This window comes from Genypterus blacodes, unplaced genomic scaffold, assembly GCF_046128005.1.
Source record: "Genypterus blacodes isolate CSIRO-AG114 ecotype Tasmania unplaced genomic scaffold, CSIRO-AGI_Gbla_v1 ptg000021l_1, whole genome shotgun sequence".
NCBI classification, from domain to species: Eukaryota; Metazoa; Chordata; class Actinopteri; order Ophidiiformes; family Ophidiidae; genus Genypterus; species Genypterus blacodes.
In genome coordinates, this window is record NW_027466834.1 from 9,328,313 (window position 1) to 9,355,797 (window position 27,485).

A 27,485-nucleotide genomic window follows, 5' to 3' on the forward strand; every position below is an offset into this window, starting at 1 on the left:
CCCCGACAAAATCGACTTGATCTCTCTGTATTGATCCCATCACCACGTCTATTTGACTGGATAATCATCATCATATTGTCTGCTACAAACCCAAACAGGTAATCCGGGGACGTAACACTATTATTTAGCTTATTTCACATTCATATCTGAATTCTTTCCTGCGTACTAGCGTGCTGTATGTGCAGCTGTTGCTGAGAGCTACGTTGTCAGGCCTGGTTGTGTTGCTGCGGATGGAAGGTTAGCTTCCTTAGCCGCGTTTCACTTGTGATAGGCGGCAACCGTCTGGTGGAAAACAATAGATTTTCTCGATTAACGTCTGCTGGGACACAATCTTTGTACTATGCATACATTTTCACCAATTTTAACGGGAAAAGTCCACCCTCTGAAGCTGCTTGTAGCAAAAAGCGGAACGGTTTGCTAAAGCTAACGTTGAATAGATTCCCTCCCTAAGCTGCTGTCACTGTTGTTACTGGTTTCTTATTCAAATAACCTTCTCCTGAGTCACAACCTTCTTTTGAGCCATGGTGTTGGACCTGCTTCACATATTATCGTAATACAGTCAGCAAGTGTCGTTTATTGGTAAGTTGCTGATGAGCTGAGTGACAGTTTCATTATCACATGGCTTAATATCATTATGTCATTAATGTACTTTGATATTTGATTTTTGTGTCCATACTACCATATTACACACAAAAACACCGCTCATGACAAAATGTCAAGCATGAAGTTGTCTTGAGTGTCTTCCAGTCTCCCTTCCCTCTGCTGATGGTTATGACTGAGCAATATGGACAAGCAATAGAATGTATAATTGCAATTGTTCTGCAAATTGCTTGTATCTGAAATCAAGTTCTGCTTGATGAATTGGTTTGCGTGCGGAATTTTATTCTACTACTACCATTTTCTCAACCTTTGTCTTGGATTAACACTTACAGGATTTCCATAACACATGCTTGATCTAAGATTTCTAACTTTGTAATTGCAGAACAGACAAGTTTCAGTATCTTATTTGTAGCATCACACTCGCCCTTTTAGGATTTTAACTTATCCACAATTATCCACACACTCACTGTCACATCTGTGTCTGTGTCAAGCATGAATCAGGCCTTAATTGTCATGAAATAAGGATGCCCGCCCTTCCCAAATGCCCGCTCTCAATGACTGAATGAGCCAATAACAGTTCTGTATGGGTAGCATATCATTACGTCATCACAGCAGTCACTCATTCAGCCTTTTCACTTCCTGTTCAACGTTGTAATCATTTGTTTTGTTGTTTTTGAGTTTGTTGCACTATGGTGGTATTTTTAGCTCGATCCCACATGTGGAATATGATACGGGTGCTTGTATTCTGTTCTGACAAATAACAAGTATTCCTGTAGAAGAACCCCTCTCATATAAAGCTGGTTGTATTATTCATGGTTGCAGACTGAGTTGGATCAAACTGAGGCATGAAGCCATAGCCCCTCCCTGAATGTGCTTCAGACATGGTTGTGCTTTTTTAAATTGATTTAATGGAGTTTGAGTCTCCTGTGTTGTGGTGACATACTTTTGAAGGACTTGACAGTGAAAATGATGTGAACCTGGTGCCTCAAGCTCAGGGGCAAAATATAGTGAAATATGTATGGAAGAATTGCTGAGAGAAATAAAACTCCTGAATGTAAATACAACAAAAAGGCAAAGCAAGGTTGTAAAACTAGATTGTCAAACAAATTAGAATATCTTCCTTAAATATTGTGCTCTTTCAAATAGAAATACATTCAACAAAGCTTAGATTTACTGTATTATCACAGCAGCTAATGAGTGCAAGCCGATTTTGAGTTAAAAAAAGAATACTGTGTTTTTGATATTAAGTATTAAAACCCCAACAACAATCAAACTCAAAATGACAGCAGCTCAAACTTCCAGGAAGGTTAGTCGATGGAAAGAGCTCCTCTACTAATTAACACTGCCTAAAAATGGGGGTCTCCAGCTGAATCACGTAAAAAAAATCAAGACATTTTGCAAAGATTAGGCCCTTATCTATTAGATGAAAAAGTTTTCAGTCAGCAAAACCACAGGATGTTGCGTGCAGTGAATTTAGGCAGTGGATTGAGGCCATGGATCATGGAGGCTCTGTACGATGAGAAAGGTAGTCACAGAATGCTTTTGAACCAAGTGACAGTTTTCCGCAGGTTGGTTCCAACCAAAAGCTTTGTAAACGCATGCTTAACCATCGACGGAACTGCTTGAACGTGCTGAACCACCTTGAGCTAGAAGAAGACGCCTTAAAGCAACAGCTTGAGTCAAAGGAGGCCGTCAAAACAACAGGAAGCACTCATAAAGCAACAGCCAATATACAGTATGCCAAATGGCGGACGGTGCATTGAAGTGAAAGGACTGTTTCATAAATACTATGGGGATAAACTACGCATTACCAGCGTGTTTGATAAAGCTCTCAAATTGCATCAAATTAAGTCAGCTGACGAAAAGGGTTTAAGTGCTTAAACAATGTTTTTGGTTGGATGTTGTAATGCAGTGAAAGACATAGCTTCATCAGAAGAGATGGACAACCCAACTAACTAATGAGAGAACGTTGGAGTGTTGTAGCCTACATTGTCGAAGAGTTGAGTAAGCACAAGAACGAGGTTTACCGATTTGGACCCCTTCTATGGTAATAAACAAGACTGCTGCCCAACCACAATTGATTGATTTATGAAAGGCTCATGGGGAGAGTAAGCAAAATGGTGCCGTACTCCAGTGAAACAGTGAGGAGCGACGATAAAAACCAAGAACAGATTTCAGAAGAAAAAAATCAAAGCAAGAAATAGGATTTGAGAAGAAGGAAGAATCCCTTGAAACTAGTTTAAGTTCAATAGTTCATGGACATTAACAGAAGTGTGGCTCTTAATGTTAAATCCATTCATTCATTATCCAATTAGAAGTCCAAAACAGAACTATGTTTAGGAACGCAGAACTATGGCATCATTGTTGTAACTTTGTTAGTTTAGAGACGATACGGCTTTGCTAGATTGATGACATCACTATTGTTTACTTGTGTCCCTTTAGAGTCTGACTCTTGTGAATGCAACAGTTTTTGGTCGTACATTTCACTTTGTGATTTTGTGTTTTCTAATTAAATATCGATGGTAAAGTTATCTAGTCTTGTTATGCGGTGACAAATGCTGTTTGCTAGGCTTACCCAACAAGAGACACACTTATACTGAAGAAGAAGAAGAAGGAGAAAGTTCCACTACAGTTAGCATGTTGTTGTATACTCGGTATATGTATCTGCTCAGTTTAAGCTCCCTTCTGTTTTTAATCCTTCTGAGGCAGCACGCCCTCACATCATCAGGATCATGTGACTTTCCACACATTGTCTCCAAGTCCATTTCAGATTCTGGTGACAGACTTTGTTTGATATTTGGATGTCTTGCTTTTTTTTATGTAGAAAGTACATTCAACGTCTTATTGTTTTGAGTTTGTTGCTCCAACTTTGAGATATTTATGTCGAATGTGTAGAGGGATCACTTCTATGGCTTATTTGTGTTTGTGTTGTCTGTTGTTTTTCACTTTTCATTTGCAGGGTGAAAAATGTAAAATGTACAAAACACTTTTTTATAAATATGCTTAGTTTTTTTTTTTCTCCATTGTGTAAAATTGTGAAACCATGATTATGTCTCAGTCACTAACCTTGCTGTCTGTATATTATTATGTTTTAGTTTAACTTATTGTTTCTAATCACTCACTCACAAAGTTGTCTGACTTTAATTTCCTACTCTGCAGTCCGGATATATTTTTCGAATGAAATATTGCTTGGCCGACGTCATCATTTTGCTATATTTGTTAGCTGTAATAGTTCAATCTTGGATTTAAATGTAGATCGAGTACTTTGGGTGTTTTCCTAAAAGATATTGCTGTTCTTGCGTTCCAGTTGAGCACCTTTGGGGAAGCCCACCCCCCACCCAAGTGGCCACCATGGGGGACGACAGTGAGTGGATGAAGCTTCCAGTCGACCAGAAATGTGAACACAAGGTGGCTGATTTATTCAATTACACTTCAATTCAATTCACACATCATTTATATTACTTTATATTCCGTTCTCCTTCTGTACTTCACCATTTGCTGTTCCTCCCTTCCTTCCTTTCTGTTCAGGTGTGGAAAGCCCGACTGAATGGCTATGAAGAAGCTCTGAAGTTGTTTCAAAGGATAGGGGATGAAAAGAGTCCGGAGTGGGGCAAGTACTTGGGGCTAATAAAGAAGTTTGTCACGGACTCTAATGCTGTGGCTCAGCTTAAAGGCCTGGAGGCTGCCCTGGTATTCGTTGAGAACGCACATCTTGCTGGCAAGTAAGTAATCTTCCAAGTATCCAGGTCTGCATTCCAGTTTGGAACAGAACATATTTGCATATTCAGCAAATGACTGTGGCTTGGTCCTCGTGACTTGGATTAAGTTCCAGACATCCCGAGAACTCAACACAGCCCTCAATTGCCCAAGATGGTGGAAACTTATAACTAGACCATCTTCTTTTGCTATTATATGCCTCCGTATTGCCATTGCATATTCATCTCTGACCAAAAAAAGACCAATTTCAGTGAATTGTGCCACTTTCATGTAAATATGTCTGCTTACCTTGGATGTACTGCGTTATAAGGAGTTGTGTTAATTCAACTCTCTTTGTTCTGTTGCAGGACAACAGGTGAAGTGGTTTCGGGCGTGGTGACCAAAGTGTTCAATCAACCAAAGGCCCGAGCTAAGGAACTGGGTTCAGATATATGTCTGATGTACATTGAGATCGAGAAAGCTGAGGTGGTCCAAGATGAACTCCTCAAAGGCCTTGACAACAAGAACCCTAAAATAGTGGTGACCTGCATCGAGACACTCAGGAAGGCTCTCAGGTCTGTGCTACTTTCTTAGGTTCAAACCTCTGTATTTTAGCATTTAGTTTGGATTTAACTGACACTGAAGCCACACACTAATATTCCAGATTTAAGAATGTAATGATAAATTGGCTGTGTTTGTTTTGTCATTAGTTATTACTCTTAAAGGACAAAGATGACCATGACCCAAAGTTTGTAGTCATGAAGACATAAATCCTGTACACTGCTGATCACTTGTACTGACTTGAATCCATGAATGAAAGCATATGTTTGTGTATTCTATGTTGACAGTTCTTTTCCTCCTTGTCTTTTGTCCACCAGTGAGTATGGATCTAAGATAGTGTCGCTGAAGCCAGTGGTAAAGATTTTACCCAAACAGTTTGAGTCCAGAGAAAAGGCAGTGAGAGATGAAGCCAAGATGCTCGCTGTAGAGATCTACAAATGGATCCGGGACGCACTGAGACCTTCACTCCAGAATATTAACTCCGTACAGGTAGAAGACAAACAGAGACTTTAAGTTGTACGCTTTAGATGTAAGGTTGAGCTTAACAATGTGTTTTATGTTCTCTCTCTTTGTAGCTGAAGGACCTTGAGGAAGAGTGGGTCAAGCTGCCTTCCTCTCCTCCCAAACAGATCAGGTTCCTACGCTCCCAGCAGGATCTGAAAGCAAAGTTTGAGCAACATCAGGCTCAAGGAGGAGACCAGTCTGATGGTAAGTTTAACTGTGAAGCAAGCTGCTGGGCTTAAAGGGAACGTTATTGCTTTTGCTTTCACTGTCATAACTATTCACTCTTTTCCTACTGATAAGAAATAGAGAAAAATGGGGATGGATAGAATTTCCCAAGAAACACAAATCTCTAATTTTAGTTATGGTGAAAAGCGGGTGATTGTGATGTCACTGTCTAATGCCCTCTTTTCTGCTCCTCTCTCACTCGTTCAGGAGAGGATGAAGAGGAAACGGCAACAGCGCTGGATCCTTATGAACTGTTGGAAGCTGTAGACATTCTCTCCAAAATACCAAAAGACTTCTATGACAAATTAGTAAGTATTAGTAACATATGTATTCTTTGTCATGTATGTAAGTATTTATTCTGAAAAACTGTGTGATCACAAATGTGACTAAATGTGACCTTGCTCTTTTTTTTCAGGAAGCTAAAAAGTGGCAAGAGAGAAAGGAGGCTCTGGAGGCTGCTGAGACTCTGACCAAGAAGCCCAAACTAGAGAATGGGGACTACGGTGACCTGGTTAGAGCACTGAAGAAGGTACAGACTGATCATGAAAATACCAGAAACACGTATCATTAATAATAATTAAACACAAGCAGTAATCATAGACGATCCAGTTTCAAGATCCAAGATTGTTTGTCTGAGTTGTTTTTTTTTGACTTGTGTGTTTCAGGTTGTGGGGAAAGATGCCAATGTGATGCTAGTGACTATGGCAGCTAAATGTTTGGCTGGCCTGGCCGCTGGTCTCCGAAAGAAGTTTGGGACGTATGCAACCCAAGTAAGTTGTGCGTGCGTGTCCATGTGTGCGTGGGTGTAATTATCAGCGCTCTACCTTAAACTATTCTTTCTCCGCTCCTGGGCATGATTTTGACAGTAGATTATACAGTAATTTGCAGATGTGTTTATCTTTTTCTGTGCAAAAAAATTGAACATAAATTGTTGGACAATCATGCACTTTTAGATAATTTAGCCAGAGTTGGACTTAATGTGATCTTGTTATGGGTTTCCAGGTCGTACCAACAATTCTGGAAAAGTTTAAAGAGAAGAAGCCTCAGGTGGTGCAGGCTCTGCAGGAGGCTATCGATGCCATCTTCCTCACCGTGAGTATATAAAATACAAATACATAAATACCTAATTGTTGCACTGTCCACAACATATTACAATGCATATTAGAAGACACTACTGATGATTTTATGTTGTTTTTTCTAGACCACTCTTCAGAACCTCTCAGAGGAAATCCTGGCTGTGATGGACAACAAGAACCCGTCCATTAAGCAGCAAGCCTCTCTGTTTCTGGCCAGGTCCTTCAGGCACTGCACCCAGGCCACACTGCCTAAAGGCGTCCTCAAACCTTTCTGTGCTGCCCTCCTTAAGGTAAATGGTTTTACATTACATCATGCCATTATACTTACATACATTAGGTACTAAGCAACAATACAGTGCTCCCAGTGAGTAGAAGACTAATGTCCTGCTTTTGTTTCATTATGAGTTTGACATCGATCTCAGTACTGCAAGTGTAGTCTCACTACGTTCTCATGCACACTTTACACACATTAAGGCAAATTGTGGGTAACATGTAATTACAGTTACTTATACATTTTTCCTGTTGTTAACCTACTGATCTGTTTATTCTGGGCTGCCTTCCTTCCTTCAGCAAGTGAATGACTCTGCGCTAGAGGTACGTGATGCCGCATTTGAAGCTTTGGGGACAGCCATGAAGGTGTTGGGGGAGAAAGCTGTGAACCCTTTCCTCACTGACCTGGATAAACTCAAACTTGATAAGGTAAGTGGACCCAAGGAAAAATGATCATTTCAAAAACAAAGTTCTCTTCATTAACCGCTATTCACTGTTTTTCCAACGAATAACAGATTAAGGAGTGTGCGGATAAAGTGGAGCTTCCAGGAGGCAAGAAGGGAGGAGGGGGAGGGGGTGAGAAGAAGGCAGTAGCTAAAGCTCCTCCTCCTGCTGAGGCTCCACCTAGATCCTCTGCCCCACCTAAGAAGACCCAAACTGCTGCAGCAAGCAAGGTGAATGCAGCACAATGACTTACAATGTTTGTTAATGCCAATAATAAATGTGAAAAAAGCTAATGGCAAACAGTTGACCAAATATACATTTTATCTAGTTTTGTGCATTTCAGAACACATACTTTTAAGAAGTGTTTGCTCCATGGTATTTTACTGTTGAGAAATGTAATATGACTTACCCTATGAAAGTCTCTATCAAGTTGTGAGCTTGAGGTGGGTCTTGTCCGTGTGTTCTGTAGACATCAGCAGGTCCTGCTAAGAAAGGAGGCAAACCAGCCTCTGCTGCCGGTGGAAAAGCCAAGAAGACACCCTCCACTAAAGAGTTCACGGAAAGTGAACTGGCGGTAAGTTGCTTGTTAAAAATGGGCCTCTTGGAGGAAGATTTAGTTTAAAGAGGGTCTGCCGTTACTGTGAGTGCATAGAATGTAATAGTACGTACGTGGGTGTGCATATCAATTCCAAAGTAGAAGTATTACTCAATTGGAATTGACTATCTTGTTGTTTTACCTATTGAGTGATTTTGTATGAGTCATTGACCAGGAGCCAGGACCTCAAACATACCTTGATAAGTACCAAGAATGGACAAGAAGAAAACATTGGAGCCTTATGCAGTAGCCTTTAATGATTCTGGTCTGAATAGTAGTGAATCTATTGAACCTGCTGTCAGCTGATGAGTATTGTTTTGCCCTTTCAGAGTATTGTTATTTGATATTATTTGTTTGCTCTTCAGGTCGAGGTTTGCGAGGAGCGTGCGGCCGCTGTGTTACCTGCTGCCTGTTTACAGCAGCTGGACTCTGCCAATTGGAAGGAAAGACTGGCTAGTATGGAAGAGTTCCAGAGGGTAAACTTTTATTATTATTCATACTGTAAGATCAAACTCATGACTCAGGCGCATGTTCCCCCTTTTTGCATTATAATTTGTTATGTGGTGCAAAATTTCTCTCTTTTTGTTTAGGCGGTTGAGCTGATGGATAAAGCAGAGATGCCTTGCCAAGCCTTAGTTAGAATGCTGGCCAAGAAGCCAGGGTGGAAGGAGACCAACTTCCAGGTAACTGATGTTTGTGAGAGCCCAGTTTACAGTGATTTCATCTTAATTTGTTTGAGAACATTGGTACATAAGCCCACATAGTTGATCAATCAGTTTATTATGTTTGATTCGATTTCATAACAACCACAACCACACAAACACACATTCTAATGTTTTGGTCTCTGTGTGTTTAGGTGATGCAATTGAAGCTGCATGTTGTGGCTCTAATAGCCCAGAGGGGACAGTTTTCAAAGACTTCCGCCTCAGTGGTTTTGGATGGGCTGGTAGACAAGGTTGGAGACGTCAAATGCGGAGGAAATGCAAAAGAGGGACTGACCGCTATTGGAGAGGCTTGTTCGCTGCCATGGACTGCAGAACAGGTATTTATGTGATTTCAACTTATAAGTATAAAACCCTGAAATTGTTGAACTCAAATTGAGTGTGATGAGTTGAACCAATTTACAGAGTTTCTATTCAAGTTTGAACAAAGCAGGGGTTCATTTTTAAAAAGTCAACAGTTCAATTGATTGCTTTACTCGTCCTGCAATATTAAACATAGAGCAGACTTTCCATGATCAGTAGTATGATGAGTAGCTCTCTGCACATCATGCAGGGCACATGACACATGATGCTTGTCCATTGCAGTGGTAAGAGGGGTTGAAACCTCTGCTGGTCTGTTAATCAATGCAATCACTGCAAAAGATATCAATAATTAGAGCTGAACACAAGTAAATCCTGTTAAACCAACACTACATTCCAGTTTGGAATTAAGGCTAAACTGGTAGTCAACCACCCACATCATTTGGGCTGCAACTATATTTTTTTAATGGTTAATCTACAGATTATTTTTTTCGATTAGTCGATTAATCTACAGATAATTTTTTGTTACTTAAATAATATAACAATTAATTTCACCCAAATAAATATCAAACTTGTTTCATTAATGTTTCAATATTTTCTGCAATCATCTTCTCTTGAAAACAAGCAAATGTAATAAAACAAAGTAAACAACTATAAAACAACTGCTTGTTAAAATTGTCGTGTTTATACTGTTTCCTGTGTAAAGCCAGATGATTCACAGTTGCAAAAGATAAATAAACGTATGCATCTTTGGGTGACTGTCAGATTTAGGTAAACCACACATTTTCCTGTTCCATGCTATTCTAACACCATGTGTTTGCTTGTCAGGTTGTGTCGATAGCTTTTGCCCAGAAAAACCCCAAGAATCAGGCAGAGGCTCTTAACTGGTTGGCTAATGCCATGAAGGAGTTTGGCTTCGTTGGGTAAGTCACAGCTCTCAACTTATATCAAACAATGTTATTATTATTTCGAAGTATGAAAGAATTCAGACCCACCATTTTTTTTCATATTGTCATATTCACTTGTAATTCTGGTTTGTAGCACCATTGTAGTTGTCTTATCACCTCACTTTCTTCTGTTGCTTCTCCTCTCTGAAGTATCAGTGTCAAAGGTTTCATCAACAATGTGAAGACGGCCCTGGGAGCGACTAACCCGGCCGTACGGACAGCAGCCATTGCCCTGCTGGGTGTCATGTTCCTCTACATGGGAGCTCCACTACGCATGTTCTTTGAAGATGAGAAGCCTGCCCTCCTTACACAGATTGATGCAGAGTTTGAAAAGGTATGGTCATTCTTTTTGCCAAATGTTTTACTTTTTGAAGGTGGATTGTTAAATAAAAGGAAATCATTAAGAAACTTGGACCTGTTCCAAGAATACAACACATCTGTTTTTTAAAAATGTGGGCTTCCATAATGTTCATTGTTGCTGCAGTGGCAATAATAGTGTATTTGTTTATGCGTCTTCATCACAGATGCAGGGGCAGAGTACACCCGCCCCTTTCAGATTCACGAAGAAAGCCGCTAATGAGGAAGATGGCGATGACGGGGAGGATCAGGATGAAGACAGAGGAGGGGGAGGAGGAGCAGGAGGACCAGACATCATGGATCTGCTGCCTAGAACAGATATCAGGTACTCGATTACTGTGTCACAATAACAAATGAAAACAACCAAATGTAAACTAATTGCTGTGATTCATTCAAATGCCTGCAAATTTCCTTCAGGCATCTTCTTCATACTTTTAGGTAGAGAAACGATTCATTTTAGGCCTTCAGGCTTCAATCTTATCGTCCCGTTTTCTCTCACTTCCCTCTGTGCCGTCTCGTCAGTGACAAGATCACATCAGATCTGGTGTCTAAAATCGGGGATAAGAACTGGAAGATCCGAAAGGAAGGTTTGGACGAGGCTACAGCCGTCATCTCAGAGGCCAAGTTCATCACAGCCACCATCGGAGAGCTGCCTCTTGCCCTGAAAGGACGGCTCAGTGATTCCAACAAGATCCTGGTTAGTAAAGCCGGCTGTATATTCTTACTCAGACAGGCTGTTGAGCGCAATTCTTCCAATATTCATTATAAAGTCTATACTGCAACCAGCGTCAAACATTTCTTGTGTGTATTCCAGGTCCAGCAGACCCTGTCTATCCTGCAGCAGCTGGCTACTGCCATGGGACCTGGACTCAAGCAGCATGTTAAATCACTGGGATTCCCTATCATCACTGTGCTGGGAGACGGCAAGGTACACTGACAATATGAGCATTCGCTTGCACAATACTTGACCAGTGTTTTCATTCAAGTAGCACCCATCTACTAATCAATTAAATGAAAGCACCCATCTACTAATCAATGTCTGTAGGCCAATGTGAGGGCAGCTGCTATGGCTACTCTGGAGGCCTGGGTGGAGCAGACTGGGATGAAGGAGTGGCTCGAGGGAGAAGACATGTCAGAAGAGCTGAAGAGAGAGAACCCCTTCCTACGACAGGAGGTATATACCGAGCACACATTTTGTCAAATCTGTTTGTGTTTCTGTTCATTTAAGTTTGGATGGAAATTGCAAACAGCCACTGTGGTGTAAGATGGACGTTGTTTAATTCAAGTTCAAGTTTGATGATGATATACATAACGTGTAAGGATGGTGACTATGACGATAAATATGGCAGCTAGGTACATACTTAAAAGAAACAACAAAGCAAACTGGTGTGTAGTCTTCAGGGATGGAGTGTGAGTCCTACCAGGGTTTTCAGCATCTGTTCAATAGCCTGATGGTCTGGCAGCAGAAAATGTCTCTGTACTACCGTCTGCCTGACAGCTGCAGTTGGGACAACCTGTGACTGGGATGGTGAGGGTCTTTTAATATTCTTTCAGCTGGTGCCAGTTCCCTTACCAGGCAGTGGTGCAGCTTGTCAGGATGCTCTCAGTGGTACAGTTGTAGAACATCCTGAGTGTGCGGGGGCTGACTCAGATTTGCATCAACAGCTTGAAGCTCACTCACGCGTTCGATCGTCACTTTCACTTCCTTGGCAATGAAAACATCTGTCACAACAACCCGTGATCACACCCGCCGTAGAGAAGAAACAAGTGAAAAAGACATAACAAAGTTTGGTCCGCCACATAGGGGATGATTATCAGAGCGTGGAATGTGATGTGTGATCTCTAATCCTTTCACTCAAGGGACAGACCAGGGGGGACGAAATGGACATAATATTTATAGCTAAATATGCGGTTGATATGAGATAAAAGATTCTGTCACTAAAATCTTTATTATCCTCCCAGGTGCTAGGTTGGTTAGCAGAGAAGCTACCCACCCTTAGGACCGTACCAGGGGATCTGATGTTGTGCATCCCCCAGCTCTACGCCTGCCTAGAGGACAGAAATGGAGATGTAAGGAAGAAAGCCCAGGATGCTCTGCCCACCTTCATGATGCACCTGGGCTTTGACAAGATGAACAAGGCCACAGGAAAACTCAAGGTACTCACACACAGACAAACTCATTCACAATTTCAGGCAAATGAAGCAAAATGTGTATGAAAATGTGTTTAATGAAGCCCAGGGCACCTTTTTCCCACCCTTTTTAGTTTATTCTTATACATTCGCTTTCTGAAGAAGAATGCCTTTGTTGTTCCCCTAAATCCTAGCTGTTTCCTAGCTTGATTTGTGAAGCCCTTTAGTGAGGAAGATCCAGAGGAGAAATTGTTTAGCTCTCTAGAGCGAGCGAGCTAAACAGTTTGGTAGCGTTCCAAGTATAACAAATCCCTACAATTTTGGATCGAATTATTTGGATGCATAACCTCATATTTTGTAGCACACACTTTCGAGGCCTGACTGCAATCAAGCGCTTTCATAAGCTCAGAATGAGACTGCTCCATCTCTCCATGTGTCCCTATGTTGTTATTTAATCGTCTTCTGTCTGTGTTCCTACGTCATTGCCTCCCTGCAGCCTGCATCCAAAGATCCGGTGCTTAGCCTGTTGGAAAAGGCCCGGGCAGTGATGCCTGCAAAACCTGCAGCTCCTGCAAAAGTTGGGGGAGGAAAGAACTCTGCAGAGCCAAGCAGGCCTTCATCAGGTAGGGATGCAGACTGAGACTAATTAGAACCTCTGTTGTATGTCATGGCTTCTCTTTGTGGTCAAACCATGTCTTTGTGCTTTTGTTATGGCTATACAAATGTAGACCCTGTAATCAAGTATTGCTATTGTTTTGTTCCATATTTATTTTCTTTGTGTGTTCATCACTGAGAGAAACACTTTGAGTTTAAACTGTGCCATTTGATTCGGGATAAAAAGTGTAATTCATTTATACAGTCATTGACTCACTCACACACACACAAACACCCAGAATTTTGACCCAATATCTTTGTATTCCAGGCTCCAGATCTCAGCAAGTCAGCGATGATTCTATTGATGCTAAACCTGAAGCTAAGAAGATCCGAGGAGGAGGAGCTCCTGTGAAGAAGGTAAGTCTGCCTGAATGGAACACTTCAGTGATTTTAGGCTTCACAATTTGCGCTGCGATCAGGCGGTCTGACGGGGGGGATTATTACAGTATAATTATTTGTTACTTGTTAATCGTGTTAAACAATGTCAACTCAGAACTGTCTGCGAGCCGTATGCCGTCATCCAAAGAGAGTTGTTCCCAGTCCCAGGTTTTTGTTAGCTGTTGTTTATATCTGGCATGTACACGTGACAAGATTTCTTTGTTGTCTGTATACACTATTCTGGGGTTTAATAGCTCATTTCATTTCGGTAAAACATGATGTGGTTTTTCCTACTTGCCTACCAGCTCCCCTCCCCTCCTGAAGACCCCCCTCCCTCCACGGACAAAGACAATAATGCTAGTAAAAAGCCTCCTGGCAAAGGAAAGGCTGCTTCTGGCAGTCAACAGGTAGATGTGTGACAAGTGTCCTCATGATGAAACTCTGCGTTTGCTCTAAATTTCTAAATATCTCTATATCCACACCAAAACATGCTCACATCAGTGCAGCACACAATTCAAAACTATGGGCGAAAGGAATTCGAAATAAATGCATAGATAGATAACATAGCGTAAGGTTTATTCAGTATGCCACTTCCATTTGATCACTGCTATCCATTTGGAAAAGCAATTTCATCTTGTGCCACTTCTAATTGGCAGGACTGTTACAATGTTTTGTTATGAGTCATTGATGACTGTTTGTATAAGAATCACTCGCCACGCCACTCTACTTTGTATTCCTTTCTGTGTGCTGCACTTATATGATAGAAAATAATTGAGTTTGGACATGTCCTCTTCTTGGCACAGAAGATTGAACATGTAAGGATTGACTTCTTAAATAGTATTCAAATCAAAGATCAATATTGACAATGAGAATGTGAAGAGGAGCAGCAGACCTGCACAGAGTTTGTAGGGGACGCTTGGTAGCCTGACTGTTGTTTTAACCCCCATGTGACTTCTTCCCGATTTTGACCCTCTAGGTCTTGTCCTCTCTAATCTCTAATCTTGGCATTGACGATACGTAATTGTTCTGTGTTTAAAATCCACATTGATACAGTCAATATACAGTACAGCTTTTTACATGTAACCTTTAAGCGCAACACACGCATGTCTATCCAAATCAAGCACCTACCACTTTTCCAGCACCGCACTGCATGTGTTTGTGAATGTGTGGCGCACATTTTGGAATAATATTGCATCACTCTGTTGTGTTAACCTACACTGTCATAACAGCTCTATGTCTCCCTGAGTGTTTCTTCCCCAACACAACAAAATATGCAAACTACTACTTCAATGGAAACAAATGGATATTAATGATCGTAAACCAGTTTAGTGTTTATTTTTTGATTAACCGGTTCTCAAATCAGATGAAAATAGTTTTTTCCAGTAGTAAAATCCGAACCATTTGATTTTTACTGTATACAGTAATGAATGGTTTATGTGAATCAACTGAAAATGCTCTTCGTTGCTGCAAAATAATTTCAATATGCCATAAAGAAAGAACTTGACAACATATTCTTCTATTTACACATTGCATTGCTCATTGCAACACTCACTCACTCACTCACTCACTCACTCACTCACACACACTTTGATTGAGGGCTATTGTGCACTACTGCAGGTTGGGGACAGCAATCTCTGAGCTTAATATGCACAGAACGGGTTATCGTGCTTGGCTCTCACGAAGTGTCACACGGCAGCGCAGGAGGAACAGAGGGAAAAAATCTCTCCCTCTCTCTCTCTCCATCTCTCTCCATCTCTCTCGCACTCTCTCTTGTTGTCTCTGTTTTGAAGACCTGACTCTCAGATTTTCTTTGTTAAAGGTTACATGTGTACCTGCATACCACTAATACACATCCTTGATGATTATAACACAATACTCACAACAACAACAACAACAACAAAACCCTACATGTAAATTCTGAAATCGTGATCTTGTCTGTCCACTCAGGGTGCAGCTGGAAAGAAGCCTGCTACCAAAGGTGTCAAAGATGATGAGGATAGGTCTGGGCCCATCTTAGTCCTCATCCCTAATGCTAAGGAACAAAGGATCAAAGAGGAGAAACAATTGAAGGTACCAGACTAGCCTAAGAAAGTGGATGTTCTCACTGTTTTTCCATCAATGGCCTTTTCCCTTATCAATCTACACACACTATACTCCATAATGCAAAACGAAAATGTGTTTTCAGCTTTTTCCTAAACGTGTAGGTAATACATTATACTACATTTCTGTTTCCCTGTGTCGAATGTGCCTTCTGTAGATCCTGAAGTGGAACTTTCATACTCCTCGTGATGAATTTGTGGAGCAGCTGAAAGCCCAGATGTCTGCCTGTTTTGCTAAGTGGTTGCTAGATGAGCTCTTCCACTTTGACTTCCAGAGGCATGTCAAGGCTATTGGAGTCATGATTGAGGTATGGTCTACTCCTGTTTGTCAGTTAATGCAGATATGGTAACGTGTCTAGCTGCCTATCTGTGTGAGTGTGTGAGTGTGTGAGTGGGTGGGTGTGTGGGTGACAGAGAGAGAGTCAGACAGAGTGACATGCAGTTGTAAAGGACAACGGGGAACACAGTTGACAGTCTTACGCAGTCCTTGCCTTTGTGTTTTCATCTTTTCACCAGAGGTTGGAGGGTGAGAGCGACGCCACCGTCAGCTGCCTGGACCTGATTCTGAAGTGGTTCACCCTGAGATTCTTTGACACCAACACTACCGTAATAATGAAAGTTCTGGAATATTTAAAACTGCTGTTCACCATGCTGGACAGAGAGAGCTACCATTTCACAGAGTATGAGGCCAACTCCTTCATCCCCTACCTCATACTCAAGGTTAGCAGCTGGCCTTCAGTCATTCTAAAGGTAGATAAACAAAATGTATTGTGTACTCAGTGTTTCCTCTCCTGTCTTCTCCAGGTTGGGGAAGCAAAGGATGTGGTCCGTAAAGATGTCCGGGCGATACTGACCATGCTGTGTAATGTTTACCCAGCAGCAAAGATCTTCCCTTTCCTCATGGATGGAACAAAGTCTAAGAATTCCAAGCAGAGAGCTGGTAAGTGTGGAAAACCAATTAGATCAGAATTACATTAATACCTAATTTTCATTCCAAAATTACCACAAATTCGAAGACCACTCAGGTTACAATCATTTAAAAGGCTACAATGATGTGAGGAAACAACTCGACACAGACAAATATACCGAAGTACACTCGAGAATAAAATCAATCTTCTTTGGGTCGGGTTCAAAACTTCAGGCCCAATTTAAGCTCCATGTCTAAACTCAAAAGTACTGGTATGGACTCCAGTAACAAATGTATCTGTTTCTGATTCTCTAGTCACAATTTCTGTGAGTGCTCTCCTTCTCATTTGATCCTCTCTGTATCTTCTTCTCCCTGTTCCCAGAATGTCTGGAGGAGTTAGGTTGTTTAATAGAGGGCTATGGAATGAATGTATGCCAACCGACTCCAGCCAAGGCCCTGAAGGAGATCGCCATTCACATCGGAGACAGGGACACATCTGTCCGCAACGCCGCACTGAACACTGTGGTGGCTGTCTACAATTCTTGTGGAGAACAAGTCTACAAACTTATAGGAAATGTAAGATACCATTATCATAGAGCAGAACAGACATACAATAGAATAAAACACTGTATATATAATAATACTTTTCCTTCTTTTCTTTCCAACCGTGTCAACCTCAGTTATCAGAGAAAGACATGAGCATGTTGGAGGAGAGGATCAAGCGTTCTGCTAAAAAGGCGGCAGCGGCTCCACCTAAGCAGAGCGCGTCAGAGAGGAGAGAGCAGAGAGAGAACCCGACCAACCCTAACGCTACATTCCTACGCAAGCCTGCCCAGGAGGACCCCAACAAACTCAAGTAGGTCACCTCAGGATTACAGTTGGGACAAGGTTAACCTCAGGGAAAACACATGACCCTTCACTGTGACATCAGAGGACAAACAATAGATTGAAGTAACTTACTAACTAAATTATGGTCGATTTCTACTTTGGTCCGGCCTGGTTTGCGAGAGAAAAAAAAAAGGTCTGGTTTGACAAACGGTACAATTGGTTATGGATTTTTAGTTGCCTAGGCGTCAACATTAACAGATATATTTTTATATTCTTAGACAAATTATCTTATATTATATTTTTTATATTTATATTATAATATTATTTTATATTTTTAGATATTATTTAGCTTTGAGATGGTGCTAAACAAATAAAAAGTTCATTGATTGATAAATGGCTGGAGAAGAATAGTAGGAGACAATCAGACGTCCTGGCTTTTGTTTTAAAGATTTGAGTATTTATTCTGAGAGAGTGTCCATATATTCACCTGTCAAAATAGTTTATTTCATACATACATTCAATAATCAAAGGCTATTCAATAAAAATAGATTGTTGACACTGTAGTTCAATGTGTGCAGCTTTTTCTGAGTAGTATTAAAGAGCTTTCATCCCGGAGGAGCAAAAGGTTCCTTCTTTTGTTTCTTTGTCCTGGTAAAGGTGAGCTGTGATAGGCTAGCAAACACATCTTCGTCTTCCTCGGATTGTAGCCAAATCGCACTCCATTTCCAACATTTCAGCATTTCTCCCTGGGTGAAAACAGACACCAAGAAAAGCAACTGAAGCATTCTGAACTTGTGTATCTGCTGCGTGGAATGATGATATACAATGCTCACGGAAATGCTTCAGTTTGCTTTGTGGGGAAAAGGGAATGAATGTTCTCTTTCTGCAACAACAACAATAATAATAGTAAAAACAACAACTCCTATTTGCGGTTCCAAAAATGCTTTGGAACATACTCATTCAATTTCCCAGAACATCATCCGTTTTTCTACCGTTAGTTTGTGTAGTGAAACGAATGTAACATCCCAGCATTCCCCCACTCGTGTCGATAAGCACGCTTGCTGTTCTGTTAGCACTTTAGTCTCACTGTCAGATCCATAGATGACATGGTTGTGACTTGACTGTAGCGAGATTTGTGTCATTCTAACGTGTGTGTCTTTCCAGTTCTATTCTAGTGAATCATTGCATGTTTGCTTTCACAGACTTGTTCAGAATGCAGATTGTATTTAGAAGGAAAATTGGAAACTATGAACTCAGTCTGTGAAAACAATTTCCTGCATCTGTCTGTCCCTTTGGCCACGTGCGTCTGTCTATTCTTAATCCTCTCTTCCTGTGTGATTTCCTTCTTTTTTTGCTCTGCCTGCACTCCTTTCTGGAACAGAATAATGTATCGAACATATAGGATGTGAGTACCTCTTCCCGCCCCTCCACAACGCAGACTAATCTAAGGCTGCATTCAGACGCGGCCCGTTTGGAGCGCTTATTCCCAAACCGGGAGCGTTTACCCCCCCACTCGATTCGTGTTGGCATGTGTGAACGCCGCAATCGCACTCGGGTCCGGCCTGGTTGCAATCGCTCCACGAAGCGGTTCGTTTGCAGTGAGAAAGCAACCGACTCAATAAACCAATACGACACACTTGCTGTACTGTAATGTGATAATGTGTATATAGACTTGCGTTTTGTAACCCTGGTACTCGCTCAAAATGAATATATTGTCAATGAACCTAACATTGTTAAATCAACACGACAACAGCAAGCACAGAAAGTATACACACTTGGTGCTGGTGCGCCATTTTGATTGCGTTTGTGATTGTATCCAGGCCAGGCAAAGGGGGTCACTTCTTGCTCAAATCTGACCTATCGCAGTTTGCAAGCGCGTGCCGTTTGCAAGGTTGCAAGTATTGTTTATAAACATAATTCCCCCGAATCGGAACCAAGCAAACCAACCCCCAGGTCTGAATACAGCCTTATACTCGCTCACCGTTCATCATGTAGTGATATTTGAGTTTTAGCCATGTTATGAGGGGAGGTAAAGCAACAGACTAATGTTCAAACTGTCTTGCTTTCATCATCTGAGTTTTGAGAACTGGGAAGAGGACTTTTTTTATTATTTTTCTATATTATTTGTATTGTATTTTTACTTTTACTATGATTTATCAACTATTTCAGCAATCAGTGATCTATTATTACTGTTACTATTTCAGCTACCTGATCCTAGGGCTGTGATCTCTTTCATATGCAATCATTCTATTCTCTATTAATTGATTTATTTGAGATAGTAGCTACATTTACATGCACATAGTATACCTGTAGTCCATCTGAGACACCAGACTTCACCCGTCCAGTATCAAAAGTGATTTCACACTGTTGGTTTCATATAAACATAGAAGTTGCTGCTAACAAGCAATCGCAGCATTTGTTGCTTTGGCTGTTTATTATGTGCTTAACTTCCTTTAGTGCGCTAGTATGTCGAAAATGAAGATGCACCCAGGTCTGTAGAAAGGTTTGTGAAATTAGTCTGAAATTAGGACGAGGTTCACATGAACAGATATTAGGAGACAAAAGATATGCACACACATTTTTGACTGTGTTGAATAATGACAGGAACAAGTACAGTTAAAATCTTTGTCATCATTATTGTGGATGGCTTTGTTCTCTTTAAAATCTACACTTTACTGCAGTTGTTTATTTTACAATAAAACAAAGTTAAACACATTTAGCTTTGCATGGTTAAACTACTGCATTTAATCCGCAATAGCAAATCAAATGGACGCTGATGAGTTCCATTGTCCTGTTTCAGCCAGCAATGTGATTTTCCACGTTGTCTTCAAAATAAACTCAGCATTCTGCTAGCAGTCGTCATCACAAGCCATCAACAAAGTATCACAGCCTGTCTTTGTCCCTTGTTATTGAATTATCTTGGTACAGCAAACTTCTTTCTGTTTTGAATTTGTTTCTCTGGACCCAGACATTTCTAACAAATGAGCTGAGAAACTTAAGTTCAGATTTTAATTGTCTACTGGATGAGTATATGTTTATGTATAGAGTATTTTATATGGTGTATAATGTAGTAAAAGAAAATAGGTGTTCAAGTGCTTTACAGCCTATTGTACAGATCAAATTGTGTCATTATGATCTTTGTTATGAGTTATATTAGGGGGTAGGATTACTCTAACTCACAGGCATTCCTAAGTGGAACCAGTACTTTGCTTTACTTGTTACTTGAAGTTACAGATTATAAAACCCATTTTTGTGGCTCTAATTGCTAAAGTGATCTAAGCATTTTTTGTCTTTTTACCTATAATTTCCCTTCTGTGGGCCAAAACTGAATACACAGGCATAATTCCAAATGTCAATCTAATTTTTGAGTGCTTCTGTGGAAAGGAGGCAAATGTTCATTGTTTGTTTCAGATCAGTGCCGCTGAGCTCCACTTCTGACATTCTTCAATAGACTGAGCAGGGATGGTCAATGACTGGCTTCCTACTTATTTACGTTCTGGCTCATTGGCACACATTGACATTAAAATGAGAGCTACAGATCCCTGCACGTTGCCAGGAATAACAAACCATCCACACCAGAGAGCCCTGCATTTAATTAGGATTGGAGCTAAAAGGCACTGATCTGTCATATACTGGACTAACATACTCTTCTCTCTATTCAGCCAAGCCCGTCAGAATGCCCAGCACAGTGAGTCATCGCACCCATCCATACCAAAGGAGTTCCAGTTGGACCTGGACATGATCGAGACCGACCACAGCAGAGTCAGCGAGCTGCCAGACTTGGTCCAACACAAGCTGGATGAGCTGCTGGAGCCCATCATGATCCCCGAACCCAAGTAACCATGACAACATGCACAAATAGACAACCACAGTGAGGAATGTAGTATAAACTAGAAATGTTGGATTTAACTGTCTTTGTGTGTCTGTGTACAAAAGGATGCGGTCTGTCTCTCCCCATTTTGATGACCTCCACAACAGCACATCCTCCACCATCAACTTTGTCATTTCTCAAGTGGCCAGCGGCGACATTAACACCAGCATACAGGCTCTGGCACAGGTATGACACACACAGCGAGAGACCGGAGGCATACGTAACACACACAAAACTCTTGGTGACCTCAAAGGCAACTTTTTAGTCAATTATGAATACTTATATATTGTACTGTATGCTGTTTGGTTTGTCCACACAGATAGATGAGGTGCTGCGGCAAGAGGACAAAGCAGAAGTCATGTCGGGTCACATAGACCAGTTCCTCATCGCTACATTCATGCAGCTTCGACTCATCTACAACACACACATGGCTGACGATCGACTGGACAAGAAGGACATCTTCAAACTGTACAGCTGCATCATAGGAAACATGCTGTCTGTGAGTCACTTTCATATTTCTAGACAGCTTTTGTAATCCTGCAGCGCTGGACACTGAGAGGACGACACACTCATGTCTTTACGGCCCCTGTCCCTCTTTTCCTTTTCTGTTCCCAGTTGTTCTGTATGGAGTCTCTTGCCAGAGAGGCGTCTGTGGGTGTGCTGATGGATCTGATGCACGGTCTGATAACACTGATGTTAGATGGACGAGTGGAGGACATCGAAGACGGACAACAGTTAATCCGATCAGTGAACTTGCTGGTTGTGAGAGTACTGGAGAAATCTGATCAGACCAACATCCTCAGGTGAAAGCAAAAGCAGACTTTAAACAACATTAAATAACACTCATAGCTTTCAGTACGCTCCAAAAGCTATATACCTACTGGGTAGTAATCAGTAATTAAGGACGCATTGACATAAGGACACTACTCTGTCTTGTTGACACCATCTTTATCTGTCTGCATACAGAGACAACATGTTTGTAGTCTAGGTAGTAGTTTGAAAGTGTAAAACACATTGTAATACATTCAACCTCATTTGATTGTGTCATTTGGTTTTGTTTGTATTATTTATCTCTCTAAAAATATTCTCTCTCTCTCGCTGTCTCTGTCTGGCTTCTGTCCTTTCTTCAGTGCTCTGCTAGTTTTGCTTCAGGACAGTCTCATCGCCACAACTGGGTCTCCTATGTTCTCTGAGCTGGTCATGAAGGTGAGGATCTTCACAATACACACATAAATATAAGTGTTACTCATGTTGATGTGTTCAGTAACTTGTGCGGTAAATGGGGCCAAGTTGAACAATATTTATTACTTCTACATACTTCTAGGTCCAGTGTAGGTTAAGATACTAAAAGAATACTCCAAATAGTGTCTTTGTTCTCAACTTCATGAATACTTAAATTTAAGTTAGATTCTTCTTACAGCTAAATTCCCTCAAAAGCCATTGTAGGAATGATCCATGTATTACTGTAATACTTAAACACTGTGATTTCTTCTTTCTGAGATGCCACTAAAATCTCTCTCGCTCCCTCTGTCTCTGTCTCTCTGTCTGTGTGTGTGCGTGTGTGTTTCTTCAGTGTCTGTGGAGGATGATCCGCTTTCTTCCAGAGACCATCAACAACATTAATCTGGACCGGATCTTGCTGGATGTCCACAACTTCATGAAAGTTTTCCCTAAAGAGAAACTGAAGCAGCTCAAGAGTGACGTTCCACACAGGACCCTAAAGACCCTCTTACACACACTCTGCAAGCTCACAGGGGCCAAGGTAACACACACACACTCCATGGCTCTGGACTGTAACTACTCACATTGTCCAACCATATTTAGATACATTGACATTCACAGTGTAGATCACGATACACACATGCTCTTTTAACCTTAGTGGGATTGTGCTTGATCCTGTTCTACTTTTTGAGTAAATAAAACCCCTGCTCTTATTTTGTAGATCTTGGACCACCTATCAATGATAGAGAATCGTAACGAATCAGAGCTGGAGGCCCATCTCAGGCGGGTGGTGAAACACTCTGGAAATCTGTCGGGACTCAAGATTGACCGAGGCAATGAGAAGTCAGGTGCACGCATGGTGAGAAACATTCAACACGCGACAACACACACAACCAGTTGCAGCCAATGACCACTCTAATGTGTACCGATCATCAGTCTGTGGCAAAGTTGATTATTCATTGATATTGATGGTGGTATTCCGTTTTCATCCTAGGAGGATCGAATGTCAAAGGCAAAAGTAAGTGACATTCTGTCAGAAATATTCAAGAAGATTGGCTCTAAGGAGAACACGAAAGAGGTCAGCATGGTGCACTGCTCCAAGTCATTTCATTACACACTACATATCTATCTACACATATATATATATATATATATGTATGTGTGTGTGTATGTATTTATGTATATGCGTGTACACAGGTGCATCTCATTAAATTAGAATCTGGTATCTTCCCCATGATTGTGTCTCCTACTGAACCAGACAGAGAGACAATATAAAGGCTCAGGAAACCTTCACAGGTGATTTGAGTTAATGAGCTGATTAGAGTGAGACACTGCGAGGCTACAATATTGAACTTTTACACAATCATCTAATTATCCATGATATTCTTATTTATTGAGATGCACCTGTATATACCGTCTATACAGGTGTGTGTGTGTGTGTGTGTGTGTGTGTGTGTGTGTGTGTGTGTGTGTGTGTGTGTGTGTGTGTGTGTGTGTGTGTGTGTGTGTGTGTGTGTGTGTGTGTGTGTGTGTGTGTGTGTGTGTGTGTGTGTGTGTGTGTGTGTGTGTGTGTGTGTGTGTGTGTGTGTGTGTGTGTGTGTGTGTGTGTGTGTGTGTGTGTGTGTGTGTGTGTGTGTGTGTGTGTGTTGTATGAGTTGCTGATTGCTCTCTGAGTGTGAGGTGAATGAAAGCAGAAATACGGTATAATATGCCCACTTTTCTGGATTTCAGTGTATCTGTCTATCGTTTAATTTTTCATTTTGTCTTCAACTACCTAAAATGATCACATCCCTCTTACACACTGGGGAAGTCACGTGTTGATATGAATTACTTATTCTTATTCTAATTACTTATCATCATGCATGTTACTTATTATCAATAGTGTATACTTGAATACTTTTTACTCATTGTGGTAGTTTATGTGGGGAAACATAAACCTCCACCTAAAGCAAAAATCTGATTTAAACACATTACATAATTACAACAATACAGTTTGTTTTTATTTTATTTAACTTCCGAGTGGTTTGCTTGTGTGTTCTTGTCACATTCTTCCCCAGGGGTTGACTGAGTTATACGAGTATAAGCAGAATTACTCGGACGCAGACCTAGAGCCCTTCCTCAAAAACACTTCCCAGTTCTTCCAGAGCTACGTGGAACGTGGTCTTCGCATGATCGAGTCTGAGAGAGAGGGCAAAGCTCGCATCCAGACCTCAACAGGTATAAAGCAAACGGCTCGGAGATGTCTGCAGATAGTATAATAATCTTGTATTATATAGAATTGAAACGTGTAAAAAGACAATGTTTAACATGTTTATATTTGTCTGACTTTAGTCATCCCTCAACATGGCCTGGACTCCAGTGTGAGCAGCAACAACGAAGAGCTGAAACCAGCCGTTTACTATGAGAGACTCAAGATCCTTCGACAGAGACAAGGCCTGGAAAACAACTCTAGGGTTGGTAAACTCATACATACAGAGAATAAAACACCTTACTGTAGTCAGTTAGGTTTTAAGTACTGCTGTCGGTGTGAATATCTTTATATTAAAGTCCTGTTGACTTCATGTCTTGGGTATCTAAAATGGTTCTATGTGGTAATTGCCTTTCTCAAAATGCGTTAGACATTTTAATCTTTCTTTTTCAATCTTGCCAAAATCCCTGAGCAGTAACTCAACGGTGAAGTTGTAATTGGCTCCATCTTGTAGCAGAATTGAAATATGTTTAGCTGTAAATATTGCCAATATCTGATTTATGATAATGCCACTGTCTCTAAACTCAAATATGAAATGATAGGTTATAGGTAATCAATGAGTAATTCATCCTGTCCTCCTACCTCCTATCGGCAGCAGGGTGTCGGTGTTGGCGAAGAGGAGCTACAGCCACAACAGAGACCTCCCATCTCTTCTTTGCTGTCATCCAAGCCGTCGGTGGCCTCCTCCACCGACATGCTCCACAGCAAGCTGTCACAGCTCAAAGAATCCAGGGAGCTGTACCAACAAGAACACAACAACACACAGCACTCCCATTCCCCGACACACACTCGCTCAGCCTCGCCCTCGGCCAACCTGGATGACCTGAAGAAGCGGCTGGAGAGGATAAAGAGCAACAGGCAGTAGATGTAGGTGTCTTGAGTCTGAGGGATTCACCATCTCAGTTTGGGAAATCTAAACAGTACATTTCATCTCGTGTGTATCCACGTTCTGCTAGTTGATAAAAACATTGCACCGGGACTCTTAACCTCACCGTGCAACATTGACACACACCCTAAAAATGAAATCTCACTCCGACTCCACCCACTGTGCCTGTATGTCATGTTCAGCTTGATTCAAATCCAAACATACTCCGATTGTAATCCAGTATATTCTCATTAAACTGTAATGTCGAAGGCTGTTACTCAGATTTTAGGCTCTCTACAAAACTAAAAATAACTAAACTAATGCACTAATTTATAACTTGATTTGAGAATATGATAAGAAATCTTTAAATATTATGTCATGTTGTTTTAAGTGTCAAAAACAATGATGGGGTTCTCACTTAGTAGGGTAAAAGAAACGTTTGCGTTTTACTGGATTCATTTGTCTTCACGTCCCACAGTGTCACAGCCAAACACACATCTCTACACACTGCTTAGTGCCCTGAGCAAAAGGAAACGGGAACATTCACTGCTAGCGTTCTAAAGACGAAATTAGTGGCCGAGCTTTTCTTTCAGGTTTGCTGTTGTGGCACAAAAATGTTCTGTATATATTTAAAGGTTGTTAACCACTTAATTGTTTGCAGCTCACAGTGAGACGAGAAATGTTGCTCTTGGTTACCATGAGAGGAGGGGGGTGGGGGGGTGACGTCATGCTTCCTGTACCTGTGTAACCACAGTTCTCTTGGTCCCTCTGAACTGATGTAGGACGTGAGTCAGATAGGGTCCCAGATTCTATTCAGTTCTGTTCAGGCTGGGCCCCTGATACTGCCTCAGGTACCAGTTCTGTTGTGTCAATATGTCTTAAACCCAAAAGTTGATCCAAGTAAGGACCAAGGAAGAATATGGGTGTTTGAGGTGAGACAGAAAGTGTGAAGTTCTCCTCTTACAGTTGTAACGTGCACTTGTGTTACTTGGGGACATGTTGTGAGTAACTGGAGGGAGTTGTTGTGTGTAATTCCAGTGGAAAGCTGTAATTTTCCTCATTTGTCAAGTTAAAATGACCCACCGTAGTTTAGTGAAGACAGAAGTCTCTTCGCAGGGACACTTTCCCATAAATCAAGCGCTCTAGTTTAAGACAGGATAAGGGTTTGAATGAAAGTAATATTTGGTTTCAACCTGCACATGCATGGTTGTCATGGTTACTGGCCCCCTGAATGGTTTTGAATGTTTTTACCAGATTTGCTTTACACATAACATTGCATGTGGATCAATCACACCCTCAGTAAATCGTCCAAACATGGGTAGAAGAATTCAACTTAGTTTGTCTTTCTGGTAGGGGGGACGATGATTGGTGAAATTGGGAACTGTGGTATAAAAACGATTCCTCACTCGTTGGCGCCACCTGCTGGCTGTCAAACGGAGCTGCTCATTTTCTCTTGTCCCCTAGTTGTAGGCTGAGCTGTTCTCCTTTCAGGACTTTCAGACTAAACGGATCCAAATGAAGTTTCTGTCACGTTATGTAAAGAACTGTGTGTGTTGTGGTCTGACTCATAGAACCACGCGTGACTTTGCTGTAAATACGCATTAATGCCCTCGATCAGTTATTTAACAGCAGTCAGTCAGTCAGTCAGCCTAGTCAGCCAACAAGGCACTGACCCAACTCTTATTTATGTCTGCTTCTTTATTCAGCGAAGGAATTCCACTCTGTTCTGTTTGTAGGTTTAAAGAACATAGCATGAAGTAAGTGATGGCTTTTATTTTCTGATGTAAATAGAGTTTGCAATACTAAAAAAAGCTGCTTGATTAAAAATTGTTTCTGATGAAAATGATGCTGATGGTCAGTCATCTGTTTCTGTAGCGAATGTTGTTTTTGTATTTAATTCAAATGTCAGTAGTCTTACATTGTTGCTCTCTCTTCCTTGTATAATCCATAGTGGAAATGGCAATAAAGTGGGTTTTTTTTAACAATA

At 41.1% G+C, this 27,485-nt stretch overlaps 1 protein-coding gene across 3 annotated transcripts; it reads left to right on the forward strand.

The window, feature by feature from the left end:
- Window positions 1-27,485, forward strand: ckap5 (cytoskeleton associated protein 5). Of its 3 annotated transcripts, none has more exons than XM_076141932.1 (44): window positions 1-98; window positions 3,908-4,008; window positions 4,129-4,322; window positions 4,665-4,871; window positions 5,175-5,346; window positions 5,433-5,565; window positions 5,794-5,894; window positions 6,002-6,115; window positions 6,252-6,356; window positions 6,589-6,678; window positions 6,788-6,952; window positions 7,233-7,361; window positions 7,448-7,606; window positions 7,846-7,950; window positions 8,337-8,447; window positions 8,562-8,654; window positions 8,828-9,013; window positions 9,822-9,916; window positions 10,091-10,274; window positions 10,465-10,622; window positions 10,820-10,994; window positions 11,112-11,225; window positions 11,343-11,471; window positions 12,260-12,454; window positions 12,924-13,050; window positions 13,350-13,438; window positions 13,765-13,866; window positions 15,407-15,529; window positions 15,717-15,866; window positions 16,075-16,278; window positions 16,363-16,498; window positions 16,848-17,041; window positions 17,146-17,321; window positions 20,956-21,129; window positions 21,230-21,350; window positions 21,484-21,663; window positions 21,780-21,967; window positions 22,295-22,370; window positions 22,738-22,926; window positions 23,107-23,244; window positions 23,380-23,463; window positions 24,443-24,602; window positions 24,717-24,838; window positions 25,229-27,485. In XM_076141932.1, the coding sequence occupies exons 2-44, from the start codon at window positions 3,952-3,954 to the stop codon at window positions 25,496-25,498; spliced, it is 6,174 nt and encodes a 2,057-aa protein (XP_075998047.1). In that variant the 5' UTR covers window positions 1-98; window positions 3,908-3,951; the 3' UTR covers window positions 25,499-27,485. The 3 variants fall into 3 exon arrangements, with proteins under 3 accessions (XP_075998047.1, XP_075998048.1, XP_075998049.1); XM_076141933.1 differs by having other exon boundaries at window positions 25,232-27,485; XM_076141934.1 differs by lacking the exon at window positions 13,765-13,866.

What these genes read in the sequence shown, in the direction of transcription:
- ckap5 (XM_076141932.1), top strand. Translation starts at nt 3,952, where the DNA reads ATGGGGGACGACAGTGAGTGGATGAAGCTTCCAGTCGACCAGAAATGT. An exon ending in GAGGAGCTCCTGTGAAGAAG is followed by an intron (nt 13,439 to 13,764) that starts GTAAGTCTGCCT and finishes CTTGCCTACCAG; the next exon opens with CTCCCCTCCCCTCCTGAAGA. An exon ending in TCATAGGAAACATGCTGTCT is followed by an intron (nt 21,664 to 21,779) that starts GTGAGTCACTTT and finishes TTCTGTTCCCAG; the next exon opens with TTGTTCTGTATGGAGTCTCT.